The 22,834-nt window shown below is 36.8% G+C and overlaps 2 protein-coding genes and 1 long non-coding RNA gene across 6 annotated transcripts; 2 read left to right on the plus strand and 1 right to left on the minus strand.

Moving 5' to 3' along the window:
• Nucleotides 1–4,984: 4,984 nt before the first annotated feature.
• LOC103436599 (probable LRR receptor-like serine/threonine-protein kinase At5g10290) lies at nucleotides 4,985–12,195 on the minus strand. Of its 4 annotated transcripts, none has more exons than XM_070823035.1 (12): nucleotides 11,905–12,066; nucleotides 11,446–11,787; nucleotides 10,997–11,107; nucleotides 10,280–10,412; nucleotides 10,081–10,152; nucleotides 8,805–8,948; nucleotides 8,631–8,702; nucleotides 8,379–8,444; nucleotides 8,159–8,229; nucleotides 7,923–8,063; nucleotides 5,968–6,704; nucleotides 4,985–5,520 (listed from the first exon to the last, which is right to left on the minus strand). In XM_070823035.1, exons 3-12 carry the CDS (start codon nucleotides 11,076–11,078, stop codon nucleotides 5,206–5,208), a joined length of 1,833 nt encoding a protein of 610 aa, XP_070679136.1. In that variant the 5' UTR covers nucleotides 11,079–11,107; nucleotides 11,446–11,787; nucleotides 11,905–12,066; the 3' UTR covers nucleotides 4,985–5,205. The 4 variants fall into 4 exon arrangements, with proteins under 4 accessions (XP_070679136.1, XP_070679138.1, XP_017188060.2 ...); XM_070823037.1 differs by lacking the exon at nucleotides 11,446–11,787 and adding an exon at nucleotides 11,246–11,269 and having other exon boundaries at nucleotides 10,997–11,145; nucleotides 11,905–12,025; XM_017332571.3 differs by lacking the exon at nucleotides 11,446–11,787 and having other exon boundaries at nucleotides 11,905–12,195.
• A 967-nt stretch (nucleotides 12,196–13,162) lies between these two features.
• Nucleotides 13,163–15,310, plus strand: LOC114826545 (uncharacterized). The gene is made up of 3 exons (XR_003775381.2): nucleotides 13,163–13,425; nucleotides 13,657–15,039; nucleotides 15,128–15,310. It is a non-coding gene; the product is annotated as an uncharacterized lncRNA (long non-coding RNA).
• A 3,514-nt stretch (nucleotides 15,311–18,824) lies between these two features.
• On the plus strand, nucleotides 18,825–21,471 carry LOC103409376 (pentatricopeptide repeat-containing protein At4g39952, mitochondrial-like). Its single transcript, XM_017325264.3, has one exon. The coding sequence runs from the start codon at nucleotides 18,856–18,858 to the stop codon at nucleotides 21,199–21,201; it is 2,346 nt and encodes a 781-aa protein (XP_017180753.3). The 5' UTR covers nucleotides 18,825–18,855; the 3' UTR covers nucleotides 21,202–21,471.
• The last annotated feature ends 1,363 nt before the right edge of the window (nucleotides 21,472–22,834 follow it).

Genomic DNA, 22,834 nt, shown 5'->3' on the forward strand with positions numbered 1-22,834 from the left:
AGGGAGTTTCACATAATCGTTATGAACTTATATTCACAAGTAGTGGAAGTCATTAGTCATGATTGTGTTAAGTAAATCCTTGGCAGGAGTATCATGCTTTTCATAGTTACGAATGTCTCGTCAATGCTTATGATTTTCAAAGAAGTTAATGACCTTTGATATGTTTTCTATCATGTTTTTCATAGTTAGGGGACTTGAGAAGGATAATTTGGTTGTGATGCGTATCCCATCCAATTCAATGAAATAAGGAAAATCTAATGGTTAATTTGTGCTAACACGGTTAACTTGGAATGTTGTCATTCATGGTTTAAAGGAATAATAACTGAAAATTGGTTTGTTTGCATATGTTATGTGTGGAGAATGACCCTCTAACTAGCCTTTCACCCTTTTAAATTCACCAAATTCGTTTTCTTAAAGTGTTTTATGCAAAGTTTTTGTTTTAATTTTCAATTCGTCAAAAACAATCCCCCTTTCATTAAGTCTTATTAGTTGAGTCATAATTTGTTTTCTTTTAGTCCCCCTTTCATTAAGTTTTGTTAGTTGAGTCATAATCTGTTTTCTTTTAGTCTTTTGAGTCAAGTTAAGTCTTACTTTCGTCAAAACCACTTGTAAGGTCTAGAATTGAGTCTTTTTTATTGTTTGTTGTTGTTTTGAGTGTTTTGAGTTAGTTTTGAGTCTATAGAGTCTAGTTTAGTGTTTTTTAGTCTATTTGTATTGATTAGCAGCCCTAGTTAATCCCTAGTCTAGAACGATTCCTACTTGCTTAATACTACAATTACATGTTTAATAAGGTTTAATTTGTGTGTCGAGTTTATTTTCACATCAGTCAATGTTGAGAAGCAGTCCAATGACATGGATCCAATGAGATGGATGTAGTATCGATTTGGCGCTATAATGAGATCAGTGCAATGGACAAGGCCACGCATGGTTGCCCATCCGATTTTAAAGGTGGCTAGGTTCTTTCTCGTCTGTTGATCATCGTCCAACAAATAAGATACTCAAGAGAAGAAGAGTTGGTCCAAGAGGCTTATCGGATGCCTAATTCCTAGGCCCATAGCACTGGTAACGAAGTTATTGAAGCTGACCACGGTGTCGAGCCCATAGTCGAACGCCAACTGGTTGAAGGTCCCAGACTTCTTGAGAAATCAAACCAGTTTAGTAAGTTTGGACCTTTCATGTAACCATATTCAAAAGGTACCCAAGTGGATTTGGAGCCTTCATTCCATTTTTTTTCCGTCTAAATCTTTCTTCCAACTCCTTGGTAACTCTTCATGTAATCTTTTCAGTATTATTCCAACTGGGCCTAATTGGATTATTAGTACCCATAGTAATAGGGTAGTTCGAAGATAGCCCTTGTGGTAAAAAATAAAATATTAGGATTTAAGCCCATGTGGTGAAGTTCGTAAGGATTTAGGCCTAAAATTGAAAATTTCGTCAACCCTCCGTTAATTAATAGCATGTGAGCCACACATATGAGGTTAAAACAGAAATTTTCATCAATTGTTAGCACATGAGGCTAACTTTATCCATTTAGCCTCATATGTTAACAATTAACGGAGAGTTGGCAAAAATTTTAATTTTGGGTCTAATCCTAACAGACTTCACCACAGGGGTTTAAATCCTATTTTTTTTACCACAAGGGCTATCTTCCAACTACCCTATCACCAAAAGAACTATTAATCCAATCAAGCCTTCCAACTAATATTGGTGATTTCTTTTTTCCCCAACACTTGGTTCTTTTCTCTTATGAAATGATTACACCATTCATCATGTGATATGATGATATGAGTATTATGGGTGGGCACTTGGAACCAAAAATCGAAACCGAAACACGAATCAAATCGGACCGCACCGAACGGCTTGATTTTGCGGTTTTGAAACGGTTGCGGTCTCAAAATTGAACCGTGGCAAAGAAAACGGTTTGATTTCGATTTTGGGTTTTCAAAACCGCACCGAAACCGAAACTGAAACCGCACCATTTTGAATGTTATGTTTTAATTAGTTCAACTACACTAGTCATGTTCAATTTTGCACCACTATTCGAGTCCATACATCTCTCTCTCTCAAAGGATATATGATGATATCATTTGTGTTTTCTGGAATTACAATTGGTAAGGACATCTAAAATGTTATTCGTTGGTCAGGTCCAAGTCCCATCTCCATTTCCATAGTCCAGTTTGCTTGTTGGAACGGTAGAGGTCCTATTTCTGCCATAAGCTGATGGTATGAGAAAGCTTATTGCTGCTCAAAATCCTGACTTAGTTTATATTGTTGAAACTGGAGTGAGATTGGTTATTGAAGATGTCAATTCTAGAAGTTTTATTTGGATTACTCGATGAATAACTTTGGTAGTTAATATATGAGGAAAATAAGACCATCTTATGCGTAAATAGGTGTATATTTTAAATTGTACATTTTTTTTCTAAAAAACCAAACCGAAACTGTTTGAAACTGCACCGAACCGAACCAAACGGTTTGGTTTCATTTCAGTTTTGGTTACGGTTTCACTCGAAACTGCACCAAACTGCACCGCGCCCACCCCTAATGAGTATATAATAATATGCAAGTAATATCCTTTAAGAACAAAAAATCGAATTACTAACATCCATTACGAAAGTTGTGCAAGTCGGGCTAGTCCATTGTACCTTTGCACAACTTATAAAATTGTTTGGACCCAATATTACAACATCGGCTCGTGCAATCGAGGCAATTGAGTGTGAAGGATTATAAGCCGTTGGATGAGAGAAATATTAAGGTGGTTTTCAATTATTTTATATTATTATGGTTGTGATAACCATAATAGTTATTTTCAAACTAATTGAAATTATCCTTGACGACAAGGAGTCTTTGAGTCCTTGTTAAAAGAGGTCATATCATTAATCTTTTCATCGAAGTAAGGTGTTCCCAGTTACTTAGTGTTCGTCACATTAAAAGCCCGAACCTTATTTGAACTTCATAGTGACTAGCAGTCTTGTCTTTAGGCTCTAGAACCCAGAAGCCAATACGAGTTCGTTCTTTGGTTGTGATCGTTTGAACAATATAAGTCAGCAGCGCGTTCGACACCACCACCACATTTTTTCTCAAGATCAAGCTTAGTAATTAGATGGTACACCTGAATTCACTAGAAGAACATAGTTAATTCATTAGTTATTCAGCATGCAAGCCACGTAAGCTAAGTTGTTTTTAGGGTTAACATTTTGGCACGTCCAGTGGGATCTAGTCTAATTCATAGCCTATTGAAGGAGATCCTATATCAACATGAGGCGAAAATAATCCTTGACACATATGAAGAGAGGCGAAAATCCTTCTCTTAAATGATAAGGATGAATGCTCATGGCACCTTGTAAGAACAATGGTTAAAAGAAGATAGAGCCAGATTTAATACGTGGCTTGATGAGAAAATTTTGCCTTTTGATTTTGCATACAAGTCAATTCCGTTTGAGATTTGGTTGGATCAAAATGTCAGGGGGCAACTTCTTGCTCTGGCCACAATTAAGCTTCGACTCAAGAAAATTATCAATTCAGCCGAAGAAAAAGTTTGGCCACTTATTTTTTTTGGTCGAGACTGAAAATTTCATCGACTTAGAAGAAAAAGTTCAAGTTTCTAAGCCAAATACAAAAATAGACTAAAAAAGTTATTTGTCAAAAGAGTGCTTTAATGACAAACAAGACCAATACACGGCCTCAGACGAAAAAACCATATCAATCGATATGGTTATTGACTAAACATATGGTGATAGGTATTTAAAATATTTGGATTTGCACATACCAATAAAATACTATAAAATATAAATTAGCAAATATATAAATCATACTAATTGGGAAAAGAATATATGGATATATAGTAATCCAAATATGAGGCAGCTACTTGCTAAGTGGATGGCAGTGAGGCAGCTAATGAATCTCAATAAAGAAAATTAGTCGGAAGTCTGCTTTACTTGACTGCAACCTAACATCATGTTTGCAGCCAGCCTACTCTCTAGATTCATGCACAACCCTACAAGAAAATACATGAGAACAGCAAAGAGAGTAGATACATTCAGGATGCTTTGGACTAAGGCATTGAGTATATCAAGGGAAAGTCAACACTTGTAATAAAATATTGTGTATTGATTGGGCATGGAGTGGAGATGATATGAGAACTTTAAGATATATATTTAATCTTGGTTTTGGGGTACGTTCATGGGCCTGAATCAAGCAAAACACAGTTGCACTCTTCACAACAAAGGATGAATATATCAGTGCTGCAAGAGCAACCTCTCAAGCAAAATGGTTGAGATTTGTTTTAGAAGATTTTGGTGAAGAAAGGGTTGAAGCCACACACAGATTTTATGTGATAACACTTTTGCTATAACCATTGCTAAGAAACATGTCTTCCACTAGAAAACAAGACACATTAACAGAACGTTCCATTTCATTCAAGAAGCGGCATAAGAGAAAGAAATTGAACTTTTATATTGCAAGACAGAGGAACAAATGAGTGATACTTTCACCAAGCCACTTCTAAAAGACAGGTTTGCATATTTGAGAGGAATGCTTGGAGTAAAATCTGCATAAGGTTTAGAAGGGAGGATAAATAACTCTATTAATCTCTGTTTTATTTGAGTTTTAAAACTTGTAATGTGTAGTTCATGCCAAATATAAGCATCTCATAGGATGGCTTATTTGAATGGTCAGAATTGATCTTTGTTAAGGTAAGAGATAGAGTGTCACCAGTTAAAAGCTAGTTGCAATGTGCCAACAAGTTTTACTTTCAAAAAAATTTCATGTGTTGGCTACGAAATCCTAGAAGGCGAGCCGTCAAAAATGTCAAGTTCGAATCACTCACAGCAGTGGCGTCTCAATTGCTCATACAAATATGGAGAAAAATGGTCCAAACAGTGGCGTCTGCCAACGATAACAAACATTATGGGAAACAAGAAAAGCTTCTCCAAAGCTCCCTAACTTTCTGTAAGATAAATTACTAAATTCAGAACAGCGTTGATTATGCAATCTGCAAGGTTTGTATTCCACGGCTTGGCCACACCAACAAAATCATGTACCCACAAGATATACAAATGAAAGGTTTAAAAGATGAAATGATGATATTACGATTTGGGTATTACATATATATGCTTCATTCAGGGTTTAACCGAGCTAACCTACCAAAAACGATATTACATGCTGATGGTATAAGAGGAAATGAGTACAGAATTACTGATTACCTCAACGTCCACCAGATAACTCAATAGCATCCTGATTATAGACAGAATCTTCTCCCCAGTCAAATCTCCTTTGTAGTCTTTCGTACTCTTGCCTGCGAGTAACCTCAACATTCTGCCATTCTTCCCAGCGCTCAGCCAGACCCTCTCCTTCTAGCATCCGTACCACCTCTGACATTAACGGGCGGTCTTCAGGAGATCCTTGCGTACAAAGAAGTGCAACTTTGATCATCATTTCTACCTCTTGGATGTTGTAACTATCATTCAGATTGCTGTCAACAATTGCATCCAGTCTCTTTTCCCTTTCCAGCTTCTTGACCTTCAGGAGCAGATAAGCAAACGAGGTTTTACACAGTGAGAACAAACTCAAGGTTTTACACAGTGAGAACAAACTCAAGCAAAAATATGCATTCAATGAACAAAAAACCCCCACATTTTCTTCCCCAAGTGTGATATCATTTTATGTTGAGCATAAGTTACGCACAAAATTCCATACCATACCTACATAGAATTGGAAACACTCTATGACCATACAACTGCACATCATCCGTGAGCATGGAAAGCTCCCAATACCATCAAAACAATTATTACAAGTAAAAATTGAAACACATGCCATTTCCTGTTATCTTAACATGCACGAAAACAAGTTTATTTTTCATGGTCAAGCAACAAAACAAGTTTAAATAAATGCACACTTGGAGAAGGTAGGGAGAGGGGGAGTGGGGAAGAGAAAGAGGGACCCAAATGCAGAAAGAGTTTATCTTACATGGTCAAGCAACAAAACATCATCTTCTTCTTCCAAGCGTGAAAAATCAATTGCCCGTTGTCCAGTTACAAGTTCTAAAAGCATAATCCCATAGCCAAAAACATCTGTCCTTTCTGATGACTTCCCAGTGGACAAATATTCAGGTGCTATGTGACCCATTGTGCCACGAACTTGAGTTGTCACATTAGTCCTTCTAACATCCACCAACTTTGCCAAGCCAAAGTCACCCACAACCGCTTCAAAATCTTCATCAAGTAATACATTAGCAGCCTTTACATCTCGATGAATAATCTTAGGATTACAATGTTCGTGTAGGTACTCTAGCCCACGGGCAGTGCCTAATGCCACCTGCTTTCTTGTAGACCAATCCAAAACGGGCTCACCAGGTTTAATCTCACGTAACCGATAGGCAACACTTAAATTCTGCATAAAGGGATACACTAGAAGGCGTTCTGTTGGAGTCGTGCAAAACCCGATCAGTCTTAATAGATTCCTGTGAACAGCTACACTTATCATTTCTACTTCGCGCTGGAAAGCTGCATCCCCCCCAGGACTCTCATAATCTGTGAGTCGCTTAACAGCAACTTTTGTGTTATCAGATAGCACTCCTTTATAGACTTTTCCAAAACCTCCCTGTCCTAGAACATTTCTCTCACTGAAGTTGTCTGTTGCTAGCTGCAATTCCCTCCACGAAAATCTTTTTAACTGGCCAAATGCAATCCTTCGGTCAACTTCACCTGGGGTGCAGCAATTAAAAATGGTTTTAGATAAAAATTTAAAAATTAAAAATTAATTAATTAAAAATAAAATAAAATAAAAAAAATTAAAAAAAAAACCCAAATGAGCTAAATTATGCATGGCAGGGCTCACCCAGGCCCTATAGACTGAAATTGGTGAAAATATTCATTGACAACAAAATCTAAAATACACAGTTTTAGATTACATGTGCCATGCCCTGTAAGGAGTACCTTTTGGATCCGATCAATTTGGTCACAAATACTTTACATTTTTTTTTTCTTGCATTATTCAGCAACTTGTGCGGTCACATGGAGAAAACACAATCTTTCTTGTAATGATTATTTCATATGTACAGGGTTTATTTCATATGATCCGATGTATATCAAAATCAAGTTTTTATCGCATTCCCATTCTAATCCTTACTTTCCCCTATTACCTCTTTGTTTCTGTCATTTAATTGTAATACCAAAAATGATTCCAATATTTGTTGCTTAATTTCATAGAAAAATAAAATATACAGAAAAAGATGGGCATGATTTCCACTTGGAAATTTGTTTAATTTATTCGGGGGTCCCTTTTACGTCCATTATTTTGGTAATTTACATTGTGTACAACTTTCAGACTAGGAGTTGATCCGGCAATTTTTATCTGTTTCCTTAAATCTTTTTACAATGATGAAGATTTTCTAATGGTTGTGGGATGCCCAGTCACCCAAATGGCCAGCTCGTGGCTCAAAAGGGCCGAAACGTCACTACCCATTAGAGCATGTCTAATGGTAACGGCATTGGCCAGAGGCCAAATCTAGCCTCCCAACCAAAATGTTGCTACTCATGAAGTTTAGCCCTCCAAATTTGTATGAGAACTCAAAATTTGTAACAACGGTCGGCCGGCCAATAAACAATATTTTCTTTTATGAAACTACAAGATGTTGGCACCCCCACCACTCTCAACCTTACCTAATGTGCAATGGCATAACATACCATGAATATGTAAATATTTACCCGAAAGAAGAACCCCTTATGTAATTTCAGCCATAGCGATAAACCAATTCAATAATAACCCTAATTTGGTTGACAAAAAGGAAATTTTTAATGTGCCATTATAAGATTATGGTTGAACCACTAAAGCATGATTGATCAAAACTAAAATGAAGGTTCCATTGATTGATCAGATGATGGGGCTATTAATCAGTTCTACAATTAGCAAGCAATGCGTACCTGCAACATCCACAAAAACTTCACGCTTGCCTTTGTGTCTACACTTGCACATAAAGTACAGTAAACCTCCAAGTAATACTAAAATGATAAGCCCTCCAACAACTCCAACTATGATTCCAAGCTTCGGCTTACTTTTAGGGCCTGTCAAGAGTGGGAAAACCCCATCGTGTAAGCTTACAAAAAGGAAAGGTAAACAGAACAGTTCAATTTCGGATATTGTTATTTGACCCATTAACCTGAACCATCGTTATCAGGTGCACAAGGGCGAGGGAGATTCACACCACAGTTTAGGTGGTTTCCTGTAAAACTGAAACAAGCAACACGGGTCAGATCAAAATTCATGATGCAAACTATATTTTGAATATGTGGGTGTGTGGACACATGGAGAGAGAGAGAGAGAGAGTGGCATGCAGTCTTGTAATGATAGAAACAGTAACATTAACAAGTTCTTCATACTTGTACTTTGGGACATTAAACAACCGCTCAGGTATTTGACCAGTGAGAGCATTGGAGCCTAGCTGACTGCAAACAAAGTTTGAACTGTGGCATCAAATACTGAAGAAATGATCCCCAAGTATACAAATTCACATGGATAACATTCAGAATTCCAAAAGATAGAGAGCCAAATTAAGTCGTATAGTATAACTTGAATGGACAAATCCTGATTTCTCATATCACATGTACATTGTACAAGAAAAGATAACGTACAGACTAATCAAGCTTGAAAGACTTGAAAGTGACTCTGGGATAGTACCACTCAGATTATTGTTATTCAAAATTCTGTTTGCATCATCAAGAAAGCACTGTCAGACAAAATTAAGGATAATGCAGGCTCATTAGATATTAGTGAAAACATAAAACAACACAGATGAAACAACTTACAAGAATTGAAGATTCTTCAGATTGCCAAGAGAAGCTGGTATTTCACCAGTTAAATTATTATTTTCTAAATTCAAGGTGGACAAAACTGTCAGATTTCCAAACTCTTCTGGTATCTCACCAGTTATGCCATTTCCTTCTAATGAACTGCAAGATGAATGCACCTTATACATATTAGAATCAAGGCCATATGGCATGCATTTATATGTCTACAAATAGAAGAGGCAAAAAACCAAAACATAGACAAATGAGAACTGTTGCCCAAGCTTTACACAGAATAAAGAATTAATTGCTACCCTTGAAAAATAATTTTGTTACGATGTTAACTAGTGGTGGAAAATCAATTGGATTGTTAATGGGTAACCAACTAACCACGGAGACACATTTAGTTTGATTTCACCATAATAAGGTTTCACACCATCATCACAACTGCCAATCTCACCACCATATCATGGTGAATCAAACTAGACGGGTCTTAATGGTTACTCATTAACAACCCAATGGATTGGATTGCCACCACTAGCATTAACAATGGTCTCTCACGTGAATAAGAATTCATCTCAAAATCCATTCATACTAAGCTAATATGGGACACATGTATTATTCTAATGGACATATTAACAAACAGAAATGAGTACAACATAAACTTCACGCAAACTCATGGAATTACATATGGGGTTTCGGAAAATTTCATTGCCTTAATGTTCGTCCTGCCCGTTACGTCTTATGGTACTCAATAGAAATCCAAAAAGAAAAACAATATTCACTTATTCTTCATAAGTACGTTGGTGTGCCACAATTCCGGAAAGCTTAAGTCGTTAGGATCATATAAAAGTTGACATTGTCATACTCTACAAACAAGTCTGACAATACTATCCTAACAATTACCTTACTTGCAAAGCATGTGATACGGAGACTCAGCTAAAAAAAAAAATTGACTTCAATAACTCAAGTACAGAACCCAAGTCGCTGTAAATGCATGCCATTATTTATTCTTCAGTAGGCCAAAATTGCGTTGCTTATTGTTAAAAGAAATAAAAATAAAAGTTGATCACAAAAAACAAATAACCGGCCAACTATATATGCCTTAAAGCCTGCCCTCCTCTCATCTTCCTTACTCTAACAAAAATATAGGAGATTTGATTCTTACATGTCAATATCAAACAACAGATATTGAGAAATACAGGATCTGTGGTGACAATGCTAGTTTTAGAAATGACTCCAGAAAATGGAGTGTACATAAATTATGATAAACATAACAAGTATTCTCCTTACTTACAGTGTTTGAAGATTTTTCAAGGCTCCTAATTTAGGAGACAAGATGCCAGAAAATCCAATATTTGATAATGTTCTGCAAAATGAAAAAGACAAAACTAAGCATAGACAAGTGAAAAACATTAATCTATGAAAGGAGGAATTTTGTATTGTGAAGTGATCCGTTGATAACAATACATCACGATGAACAAAGGATGCCTTACACAGAAACTACATTATTGTTAGGGTCGCAATTCACATTGGACCAAGTGCATGGATTGACTTGATTGGGGTTCCAGTCCTTGAGCTGATTGGGTGAACTATTCAAAGAAGTCCTCAATGAAAACAGCACATCTCCTGAAACCGAAAATGCAAATATTCATCATCCAATCAAAATTCGCTAACAGAAATGCACAACCACTTTACATAAATACTAGAAAAGGAAAATAGTGAACATATTTCCCCACACAAAGACCTCAAGACAGTCCACTAACCCCCTCGTACAGCATTCTTTCTATAATATCCTAGAGAGCAAGAGAAGCATATTCCCCCCCCCCCCCCCCGCCCCCCCACAAAGACCTCAAGACAGTCCACTAACCCCCTGGTTCAGCGTTCTTTCTATAATATCCTAGAGAGCAAGAGAAGCATATTCCCCCACACAAAGACCTCAAGACAATCCACTAACCCCCTGGTTCAGCGTTCTTTCTATAATATCCTAGAGAGCAAGAAAGAGGTGCAGAGAGGACCCAAATGCTTGAATATTTTAATTGCATCAAAGTCACAATATTGGACAATACTGCATTAAACAATACTAGAGTTGTTAGCCTTAGTCTTGTTTCTTATGATATATAACAACAGAAAAAAATGGGAAGATTGTTGTGCATAGCATATCCCAGATGCTGTCTGAATGAATTAAATGCCGCATAACCACAGAACCGTACCTTGTGCATCAGGCAATACAAAAGACGGTAAGCAAGCCAATACCAAAGCTGCAAAGACTGGCTCTATTTTCAACATCATCATTCTTGCTAGTTATGGATGCAATGAAATGCCTGGCGGTGATCAAGGAGCAGTTGAATCAATTTCATATCTCCAAAAAGGGACAAAAATCCTTCAGTGAGTTATAAATATTCAGATAAACGGTAGGAACTGCAAGAATAACAATTTTGAGGCAAGCCTAAGTAGAAGACCTTTTCAGTTTGCTAGTTGCCAACCTACCAAAGTATAATTTCAGTCAGGAAAACAAAACAGCGAAAAAAGAACTTAATGGAAACCAATATGTGTAAGTTTTTTGGCAGCCATAGTCTATATTTGAGTACAAAGCCTAAAGTTTTTCGTCGAGCAGGACTTTCTTAAGAAGCAAAGTTTAATATTAAAATGAATTTCATACTTGGGAAGATATCGGAAATCATCATCCTTTGGCAGTTTTAAGTGCACAATGTAAGAGATTCAATTTTCGATATGCCTCCGTCTTTGTTGGGATCTCATTGTTTTATTTACCACATGATGTTGTTGGCTCTTCTTTTCTCAACAATCATTCATATATTGCAACCAGTAGCAGAAACATTACTAAATCCTATCACACAAGGCAGAAACTCTCGAAAATCGAAACACAAATTCAGCTCAGCCCACAAAACCATTCAAATCAAAACATAAAAAAATGGAGGAAATTGCCGTTCAATCTTCATTCCAGGAAAAGTTCAAGTTTTTTGTCAGTTCCGTTCTCACGATCCTATCAATTTTCCAAGCAACCAAACAAAAGTGAAAAACAAGCAAGACCCATGTCTGCGAATAATGAAAAGAAGAAGAAATTCAGCTGAAAGGAGAAGAAGAGGAAGAAGAGATGTACCTTTAAGGAGGAATCAAGAAGACATGGCAGAGCTTCTGGAAGATTGAGTGAAGCTAATTACCCACAAGCTTCTTAGCTGTTTCCCATGTCCGAGTTGACTGTGAGACTTAGAGGGTTGACAGCGGAGGGAGGGAGAGAGTTCACACTTCAGAGGCTCTGGTTAATCTTAGCTGCAAGCAAATCTGCAATATGTAATCTGCAAAAGAGTCAAAGACGCTTCTTTTCTGTCTTTCTCTGTCTTTTCGCTTCTCTTTCATGAAAACATTTTCTAATTCGATTTTATAATTAATTAAGTAGAAGAAATGAAAGAATTAAACCTCGAAAAAATAAATTAGCTAATTACTTTCTCTCACTTGCTGCTGTTGTTAGGGTTTTGGATTTGGATTCCTTTGGATTTTTTGTGCAGATATAAATTATTTTAAATTTTATATTTAAAATTAAACATAAATATAATTTAACGAAAAATGATCCTACGATATACGATAAATAGATAATATGTGATATTCTTGAGATCCTCATAAAGAGGATCTGGAGAAAATCCTCATCCGTATAACGCTTCCATTCAAGTCTTTCTAGTGAAGAGAGTGAGGGGTAGATTTGGGTTGTATCAGTTACTTATCACCTAATTATTGAGTTACAATTGGTGTTTGTAATTTGATGAATTTGTTGATTTAAAATATAAATTGGTGAATTTGTTGAATAGAGACCAGCAGACATGATATGTCTGCTCTTTGGTAAAGAAAACACTCATCAATCATCATCAACCACAAGGTGTGGTGCAAATGGTAAATTGCCACTTTGGGTTGACAGATTCTAGGTGCCTTCCTGGCAGCGGTTCTAAACCGACTGAGAGTATTTTGTAGCTAGAGGTAAGCCGAATCTCGACCAAAGATTAGTCCCACCCTTCGAGGGTTGGAACACATTGTGGTCTTGACCAAAAAATACAAAGAAAACTTCAAGAGTGTAACAATTTATATGAAACGTAGCTTTTCAATTTAATAATGTAATATTATGTGCTGATAAACTTATACATGATATATTTTCATGAAATGAGACGTCATGATGACTGTAAATCTAGTTCATGTAAGTCTTTTTCATTCAAGAGGAGTTATTTATTTACTGTTATTTATTGTATTGGGGTAATTATATCAACACTTCTTGAAGTTTATCATGTTTTCCCAAATCCATCACATTTGCTGAATATTTTATTCACTTTTACATCACCCCTTAAAGAGGAATTTACTCCTATAACTAATTACACAAAAATAGAAAATTTTATAAATAAATAGAAGAAAAAAAAACAAATTATACAGAATTGATATTAAACATTAAAAGATAACAAAAGAAACCGTAGTATCCTCCTCTTCTTCTTCTCATTGTCGGCAACACAAACATGAATCCATTTTGGCATTTCCTCTACCTATTTCCACATCACATGAATGTGACAAAAACCCACCAAGCAGTCGGAGTCTCAGAGAGTAAAAAACCTCCACCAGTCGGACCCATGCGTTTTGTTTTGAGGTAAAGGCAATCCTCTTGATCTCTTTCTTCCTCCTTTTTTGGGGTTTTTGGTTGTACTCACTCTCTTAGTTGTTGAGGATAGCTTTTGTCATTATAGTCGTTCTCCCGTTTTGTCGAAAAAAGTCTTCATGATTATGGTTATGGTTTGTGCGCTTGGTAATTGACTATGAAAAGGAATCTCGTCTTCTTCTTTTTTTGTTGGAGGTTACTCATAGCATGGCTTCTTTACAGACGATTGTAAGATCAACAAAGGGCGGTGCGCTGATGACGTCCTTTTCTCGTGGTGCTTTTAGTTCTTCAGCTATCAAAGTTAAGTCCTCCTAACTAGAGTTTAGAACTAAGAGTACTTCGTGACTAAGAAATTGTAATGTATTTCTCATGAGTTTATGGTTGTTCAATTGTAATGTTTTTTGGTATGTTAGACCTACTAGATTTTTCTAAGAAACACGTTTGACATGTCTTGTGTTATGTATGGTCCTGACTATTTTAAAAATCTCATTATCTAAAGAAAAAAAAAGAATGTGACGAAGATCGGGTGGCAATTTTTACTAATTTTGAAGAAAAATACTAGCTATGCTCTTGAGTATCAATGTAATTTCGTATTGAAACAACAAATCCTAACCCGATTTGTGTACTAATTTATGGAAATGCTGTTTCCCTTCCCATCTAATAAATTCTTCGACATTCTTAATTTCATCATATTAAAATGTGTTAATATGACCGTAGGTCTAGTGATATTCTTTTTTACTTGTATATGAGAGGTCTTATATTCGATTCTCGAAGACATATTTGACCACATTATTGCTAACTCATTGTGAAACTAAACCTATTTTCTTCCATTAATATAGATAATATCATTTATTAAAAAAAACAATTATTGGTGAAAAAATAAATAAATGGTCAAAAGTTCATGTATCATGCTTATTATTGGTCAAATGCCAGATGTTTTTAAATTTTTTTTTTTTCAGATGATTTAGATGGTTGTGTGTGATTAAAGGTAGTCAAGCATCATGCGAGCTATATTGTCACCGAATCTTTCGTCCTCCTTGGCCAACCGACCACGTGGCCATTGTTTGATAGATGTGTACAATGTCAAAGTGCGTTTGTTGTATTAAATTATTTTGGATGAGATTAATTTTAAAGGTTAAGCTAAACTGGTTTAGAGTGGACTAAATTAAATTGAGTTAGTGAAACATTTGAAACATTGTCGGACTAAGAAACAAAATAATAAAAATTAATTCTCTTTTTCGTTTTCTTTGCTTTTCTAGTATCCTCTATCTCTCTCGAACGCTCTCCCTCTTCTTCTTTTTCTTCTTTTATTCCCTTTTCTTTTCTTGAAAAGTTGCTCAGCAGATAGTGCAGAGCTTCGAACAAATTGCGGTTTTTCAATTCGAGTCTAGGTTTTGCCATTAGAAGCTGGATTTCACCCATGCTCGTCTACATCCAAGGGCAGTGAACTGCAAGAAGAAGAAGTGTGCACAACAATCGCCCAATGCCTTTTATTTTTTGTAAAAGCCCAAAAAGCGAAGTAGTCAATGAGAATCGAGGTTGATGAGGACGGAGCCAGAAGCCCATGTCATCGAGAAATTTTTAGTTGTGACGGAAACACGGATGGTACATCATGTGTTTTTATGTAAGTGATGAAAATTTTGAATTTTTAAGTTATTAACCATTTAACACACATGACCCACCATTTATATAGGGACACGTGATGTATCATCTCATGTGACAGTCACACTGAAAAATCTCTCCATATCATTGAAAATCCAGGTCGACGAGGATGAAACCCAATTGGAGGGCGCGATCGATGAAAGTAGGAGGATGCAAGTAGGACAAAAGGGCAGGTCTTAGGCAGTCTCATGTTATGCTTTTTTTTTTTTTTTTTTTTTTTTTTTTTGCAAAACTAACGAAACATTCTTAAAAATTTTAGTTTTAATGAAAGTGAAAAAATAAAAATGTAAGTTAATAGTACCAAGAGTGACTTTTCAAGGTAAAAATATCCTTAACGTTAAAAGTGAACAGTAACGAGAATGTTTCATTAAGATTTTCTTTTTTGTTTGTTGGGGGGTTCTTGCTAAGACCTCATAGTGAGTTCTTTAGTCAAGGCAAGTCCTCCTTAGTCCCACGAAAGCTAGTCCCGCAAGGCAACAAACATGGACTAAACTAATATAACATACAAGGACTACACTTATATTTAAACTAGTCCAATCCAATGAAAGTTAGTGAGTGCAAACAAATGCCCTTAAAAGTAAAAGTTTTGCTCTTAATGTGAATGGAACCAAACATGTTTAAAATATGTCTTTTGGCGTGCAAGTAGTTGGACAGATATTAGTATTAAAGTGAATATATTAAATTATTAATTAACTGTTGTGGAGACAAATTAATTGAATTCATTTTGAATTAAGAGGTGGTTATAAGCACTAACACTGTGATCTGTACGACATGCACCTACTTGGATCCAAGGTGAGCGTGTGGTGCAGGGTGAATAGTATAAGCACTAACACCATGGGTGCAGGTTATGAGCTCTCAACATAATTCACATCATCATTAAATCACATGAACAACATAAAACTCACCTAATACTCACATGTGCGTCCACAACACCATTTAACATATATGCATCAATTACTAATTCACATATTTCATATATATGTATGCATGGCATTTTAAAACATACTTTCATTTAAATTCAATTTCTGGGAAAATCAATAGTATATAGGTATATACAGAAAATAACTGCCCACTCACCTGGAGTTTGCCCTATAACTCCATCGCACAACACATCGAGGCGTCATGACGATCGGCGCCTAGAACAATCATCAAATCAAACCTCAGAAATCATATCGCTAGAATATATAACTTATATAAAACACGTCACTACGCAGTTCGATCCGAAAGATCTGTAACTCAGACTTCCAATCCATAACTTCCAAAGGTCCACAATATATCTCTAGAACAACATCCTAAAATTTTCTTACCATCCAATGGTCGGATCTCCGTCAATTGTCAAAACCAAGTGACGGTTAACATTTTATTTTATGAACTTACAACTCCAATTCCAGAAGATCCGTAAATTGGATTCCCAATCCGTAAGTTCCTATAATCCTAAAATATTACGTATTACAACGTATCAAAGTTTAGTGACGATCCAACGGTCGGATCGTCAATTCACATTTTCACCTAACCACGAATCGTAACGAACTTAGGTTCAATTACTCAATTTACGTCAATCAATTATCAAACTGAACCTAGAACATTAAACACATGCTAAGAATGACATTGGCGGGCCACTGGCCACGCGCCGCAGCACGAGCTGCCGTGGGTGGCGGTTAGCCGCCCCAGCTCGCCGGAAAATCCAACCATCTCCAAAAATTACCAAAATTTACAGAAATGAAGATCTCAATGAGTAGAGTAAACTTTATACCTGAGGCCAAAGCCAATTTGGCTTGGAAACACTTCAATTTTTCCAAAACCGTGAAGAACCCTAGAAATGAGTGTGTTTCAATTCGACCTCCAAACGTGTTCCGACGCCTCCACCACCGATTGGGCTTTGTTCCTGGGTTCTAGGGGAGTCTAGTGGTAGTAGCAATTTGCTGGATTACCTTCACAATCGTCAGATTTTGCCATAGCACCCTCAAAACCCATATTTTTGTTCTACTCGAATTCAAGCTCAAATCCCATAAAATTAGGTTGGGAATGGAAGAGGAAATGACTAAGGGATGATTGGGAATGGTTTCTTAGTCCAATTTCGAGAGAAATCCGGTGGAAAACCACTGGAAAATATGAAGGAATGGGAATGGGTGCACACGGGTCGCGGGTTGGGGGAACCTGTTTTCTTCCTTCTCTCATCCGCTTCTCACCCTCCCTCCTTTCCTCTTTTCTCTGTTCCGATTGGCCGGTCTCCTCTCTCTCTTCTCCCCATTCGCTGGACTCCCTCTCTGACCCTCATGTTCCCTTCCTCTCTCTTTTCTCGATTGGGCATTCTTGTCCAGTCTCTTTTCTCTATTTCTTCTTCCTCTCACGCGCGCGCACACACACACACACAAAACCTTCTTTCTTCTCATCCCAGCCATCCATTTATTTCTTCATTAAATATGGGCCGTCCACTTTCATAAAAGAAATTCCAGATTTTGCTAAAATTATAATTCCTAAAATGCCCAAATTTCAAACGTTAAAATCTTTATCATTGTAACTCCAAATCACGAACCGTTTGCACCCACGCGTCCGTAGCGACGAGTACTACGAGGGTATGTCAAGAAAACAATTCTTAGATGGCACGACACAATGTTTAATCTCGAATCATGCGCGTGCCTAGAAGGGCATTTTTGTAAAATCATTTATTAAAACTGTAAAAACTCTTAAAATCAGGGACGGGCTGTCACAGTTTAATTATATTGATAAATTTAAGTTTTATTATTAATTTCATTTTGTACTTAATAGTAATTATGCAATAGGGTAAAATAGACAATTAACATTTAAAAGTTAAGTTGGGTGTAAACAGAGATTACATTGGTTTAAATAAAATTTCTTTTTTCCCAAAAACTCATCTCTAACTAAATGTTGTGCTATAATTCTATGGAGCCCATCAGGTTATTATTTGACTAGAAAAGCATCAGGCTAGCTAAATCTAGCTCCCTTTTCAGATTTTTTTTGGGATCCAGCTCCTCAATTAAAATAATTATTTCAAATTCAAAAACTAGATTTTAAAACATTCAAAGGTACTTTAATTAAATTAAGCTTAGATTTAAAGTATAAACTTAAAACTAGTAAAGACAATTTGAACTACATTATTACTAACCTAGTGTGAGGATAAACTCACATCCTTCCCTTAGTGTAAGGGCTGGTTTGGTATTGCTGTGCTTTGAAAAAAAACTGCTGTGAGAATAAGCGGCTGTGCTGGGAGAATAAGCGGTTGTGAAATAAATCGGCAGAGTGTTTGGTAAACTTTTTTGTAAAAGTACTTTTGGAAAAAAAAGCAGTCTGATAGTGAGTCTTTTCATTAAAGCAGCACTGTAGCTCCGTGTGCTTTGAAAAAAAGCCAGTTTTCCAAAGCTGCAAATAGCAGCTTCAACTTTTTCCTTTGATTTCAGCTTATTCTCACAGTAGCTTCCAAAATAAGCCTTTTTTTTTTCAGTTTACCAAACACCTAAAACCCTCACAGCTTTTTTTCATGGGTGCTTTTTTTTAAGCACCTCACTCCCAAACCACCCCTAAATGACATCATTTGTTAAAAAAAAAAAAAATTAAAACTACTAAATTATTGATGGACTATGTTTAACCTCTTCGGTTGGAGATAATATATAAATGTTCATTTAAAAAATAATATTTTGAAGAACTATAATTCTGAACGGGACTATATTTATTCTTTCGGTTAGAGATGAAAGGCAAAGAGTCAGAAGACCCAAGAAACCTAGCCGTTAGGGAATCCCCATGTTTAACCTCAGACACAAATCCCTCCACTTGTTCAAACACCTTCCCTCCTCCTCCTCTCTTCCATTTTCTTCACTCTCCGCTTCTAATTACGTTAACTACCATCTCGATTCTTTCCTCTCCAACCAGATTCCAACCTTCCAGCATCTCTCTCAATCCCACGCTCTCATCATCACTTCTGCAAACTCAAACAACATCTTCATATGCGCAAAGCTCATCTCTCTCTACGCGTCTCTCTCCAAACCCACTTCTTCCACCAAAGTATTCGCTTCGGTTTCTCCCAAGGATACCTTTCTTTGGAACTCTATAATCAAAACCCATTTCTCCAATGGCGGCTACTCCAAAGCCCTCGTTTTCTTTTTCCAAATGCGGGCTTCTGGTTTTGCTCCTAACCAATTTACTCTTCCAATGGTGGTTTCCTCGTGCGCTGAGTTAATGGTGCTTGACCATGGCAACAATGTTCATGGGTTGGGTAAGAAGCTCGGGCTCTTCGCTGGTAATTCGGCGGTTGGCTCTTCTTTTGTGTATATGTATTCAAAGTGTGGTCGAATGGAGGATGCATCTATTATGTTTGATGAAATTACTGTGAGAGATGTGGTTTGTTGGACCGCGCTTATAATTGGGTATGTGCAGAATGATGAGAGTGAGAAGGGTTTGGAGTGTCTTTGTGAGATGCACAGGATCGGTGGCATTGGTGAGAGGCCAAATTTCAGAACGTTGGAAGTTGGTCTTCAAGCTTGTGGGGATCTGGGTGCTTTAGTAGAAGGTAGATGCTTGCATGGTTTTGTAGTAAAAAGGGGAATTGGGTGTTCTGGAGCTGTTAAATCTTTGCTTTTGTCCATGTATTCCAGATGCGGGAGACCTGAAGAATCTTATCTTTCGTTTTGTGACATAGAAAATAAAGATGTTATATCTTGGACGTCAGTTATCGGTGTTTATGCTAGATCTGGGTTAATGGATGGATGCTTAAGTTTGTTTTGGGAAATGCAGGATAGTGATATTTTCCCAGATGAAATTGTTGTCAGTTGCATGCTTTCAGGTTTTCGAAATTCCACAAATATCAATGAAGGAAAGGCCTTCCTAGGATTAGTCACGAGGCAGAATTATGCATCGAGTCAGGTGGTTCATAGTGAACTACTGTCCATGTACTGCAAGTTTGAGTTGTTGACTCTTGCCGAGAAGCTCTTCAGCGGAATGCAGCACCAGAACAAAGAGTCTTGTAACACTATGATTTATGGCTATGGTAAGCTGGGACTGCGTACAAAATGCATAGAACTGTTTAGGAAGATGCGACATCAAGGCATTGAAGCTGATTCTAATAGCTTGGTATCTGTGGTTTCTTCGTGTTTCCAGATGGGAACAATCCATCTTGGCCAATCACTTCATTGCTTTATAATTAAGGTTTGTATGGATGAAAATGTCTCAGTAGCCAACTCACTCATAGACATGTATGGAAAAAGTGGTTATTTGACCATTGCAAGGAGAATTTTTTCTGTGACACAGAAGGATATTATAACATGGAACTCATTGATCTCATCGTACACTCACAATGGACATTCTTTCGAGGCCATAGACCTATATCATAAGATGATTGCAGAAAACTTCATGCCCAACTCAGCGACATTGGTAACAGTGCTTTCAGCTTGCTCTCATCTCGCATCTCTGGAAGAAGGAATAAAGGTTCATTGTCACATTAAGGAAAGACGTATTGGGAACAATTTATCCCTTTCAACTGCATTAGTTGATATGTATGCAAAATGTGGGGAACTTGAGAAATCAAGAGAATTGTTCAACTCAATGGAAGATAGGGATGTTATTTCCTGGAATGTCATGATCTCAGGTTATGCAACACATGGACATGCAGAATCTGCAATAGAACTATTCCACGAGATGGAAGATTCAAATGTTATACCGAACGAACTCACCTTTCTTGCTCTTCTCTCAGCCTGTAATCATTCAGGGCTGGTTGAAGAAGGGAAATATCTGTTTCGTAAAATGCAAGATCTTTCCCTAAACCCAAATTTGAAGCACTATGCTTGTATGGTAGATATTCTTGGCAGGTCCGGTAATCTGCAAGAAGCTGAAGATTTGGTTCTGTCAATGCCCATATCTCCTGATGGTGGTGTGTGGGGATCATTATTAGGTGCCTGTAAGATTCACAATGAAATTGAGTTGGGCGTAAGGGTTGCAAGGCATGCCATAAAATCTGATCCAGAAAATGATGGCTACTATGTAATGCTTTCAAACTTGTATGGTTCTATTGGGAAATGGGAGGAGGCTATAAATGTGAGAAAAATGATGGAGGAAAAGGGCGTCGGAACGACAAAGGGTTGGAGTGTAGTCTAATTTGTGTTGTTAAGAGAAACGGAAATCAGTTTACTACTGGAGTAATAGGGGTCTGTTGCATACCAGTGACAGAAAAGGAAAAAAAGTTTGATCCCGTGTCCTGAATTTTGGTCCACCGGCAAAAATGAGGCCATAACCACTATTGAAGTAATGTTCAGTTTCTATTCTTGTTCATTACGCTGTACTGTTTTTTAAACATGTGATAATGATAGGTTATTGGAGATATTTGCAGAGATATACATGCATTACAGAATGGTTTTCATAGCAGAATCGAGTTCATAACTTGTCCGGAAATGAAGCACACTGATGATTGATTCGAGAAAACATTACATTTTACTTCCTGTTTGATTGTTAGATTTCATTCTTTGAACATAGGTATGACATTAGGAGCATGGTTGAAGAAATTAAGTTGGCTCTTCAACCATGGTATGGCCTCATTCTATGACTATGAATGCCGATGTTTTTAATCCATCATATAACATTGATATAACTTTTCATATTGTTTCCCTCTGCTGTTGTACCGTACAGTTTTAGCTAATTTCCGATCTCGGAGTACTGCCAATGCCAAATGCTCCCATCGTCGCCTCAGGATAGTGGAGATTCACAAGCTTTCTGATCCCCAAGTAATTACAGAACGTTTGAACCTCAATGTTAATGAAGTATTTATTCAATGTTTCAGGTTGAAGAAATGCCTCATGGGAGAGAGGCCTTTCCTATATTACACATGTACGAAATCCCTAGTTTGCCTAGGGCTTCTAAAATTTAAACACATCCGATTGAGAGCGACTTACATGCAACTTAGATGCCACGTGACCAATTACATGTAAGTTCTTCTCTGTTCGAATTGCCTGATTATCTTCATAAACTAAGGGAAATTGGAGGTTTAGAGTAAGTCGTCTTATCCACTGCAATACAATCTACTATTGACAGACAAAAAAAATATTTTCTCTTAAATGGAAACTTCTACAATATTGCTTAGAATCAAATGATATGAGAATATAAATGAATGTGATTGAAAATAGAAGATCTAAACAATTGTAAAAATCAAATATAATAACTAAAACACATGTAACATTGAAACCACACCATTTGTCATTTGATTTCTAAACGTGTATCACATTTCTTTTTTCGACCTAAAAAAAATGCCATACATGTTGTTCAAAACCCAATTGTAATTATTTACATGGTGAAAGAAAACACCATTTGTGTTTAAATAAAAGCGTAAAACACCGAAAATGGCAACCCCTAATTTAACTAACATACAGAAAATGACAAAAGAGCCTTTAGATGTAAGCGTCCTAATTGTAATAAAAAAAGGTGGTTAAAGCAGATAATCTCAATCCAAGTAGGTGATTTAACATTAACAAATGTATTAATTTATTATTAATTCAACAAACGAACAGAAGTGCAGGTCACCTACGTTATTGGTTTGGTCAGTCAAAACAAGTGGCCTGTGGAAAACACACACATATTTGATGTGGACGTGCACCCACATCTCGTCTAATCAAAGACTTTAGCCGCTAGAGCTGGTTAAGCATGACCCGCGCTTTTGGTCATTGGCTATAAAAAAGTAAGTTAAGCTTCACAAAAAACCATTAAGAATCAAATTTAAGATTTATTACTTATATATGAA

This window comes from Malus domestica, chromosome 01, assembly GCF_042453785.1.
Source record: "Malus domestica chromosome 01, GDT2T_hap1".
Lineage (NCBI taxonomy): Eukaryota > Viridiplantae > Streptophyta > Magnoliopsida > Rosales > Rosaceae > Malus > Malus domestica.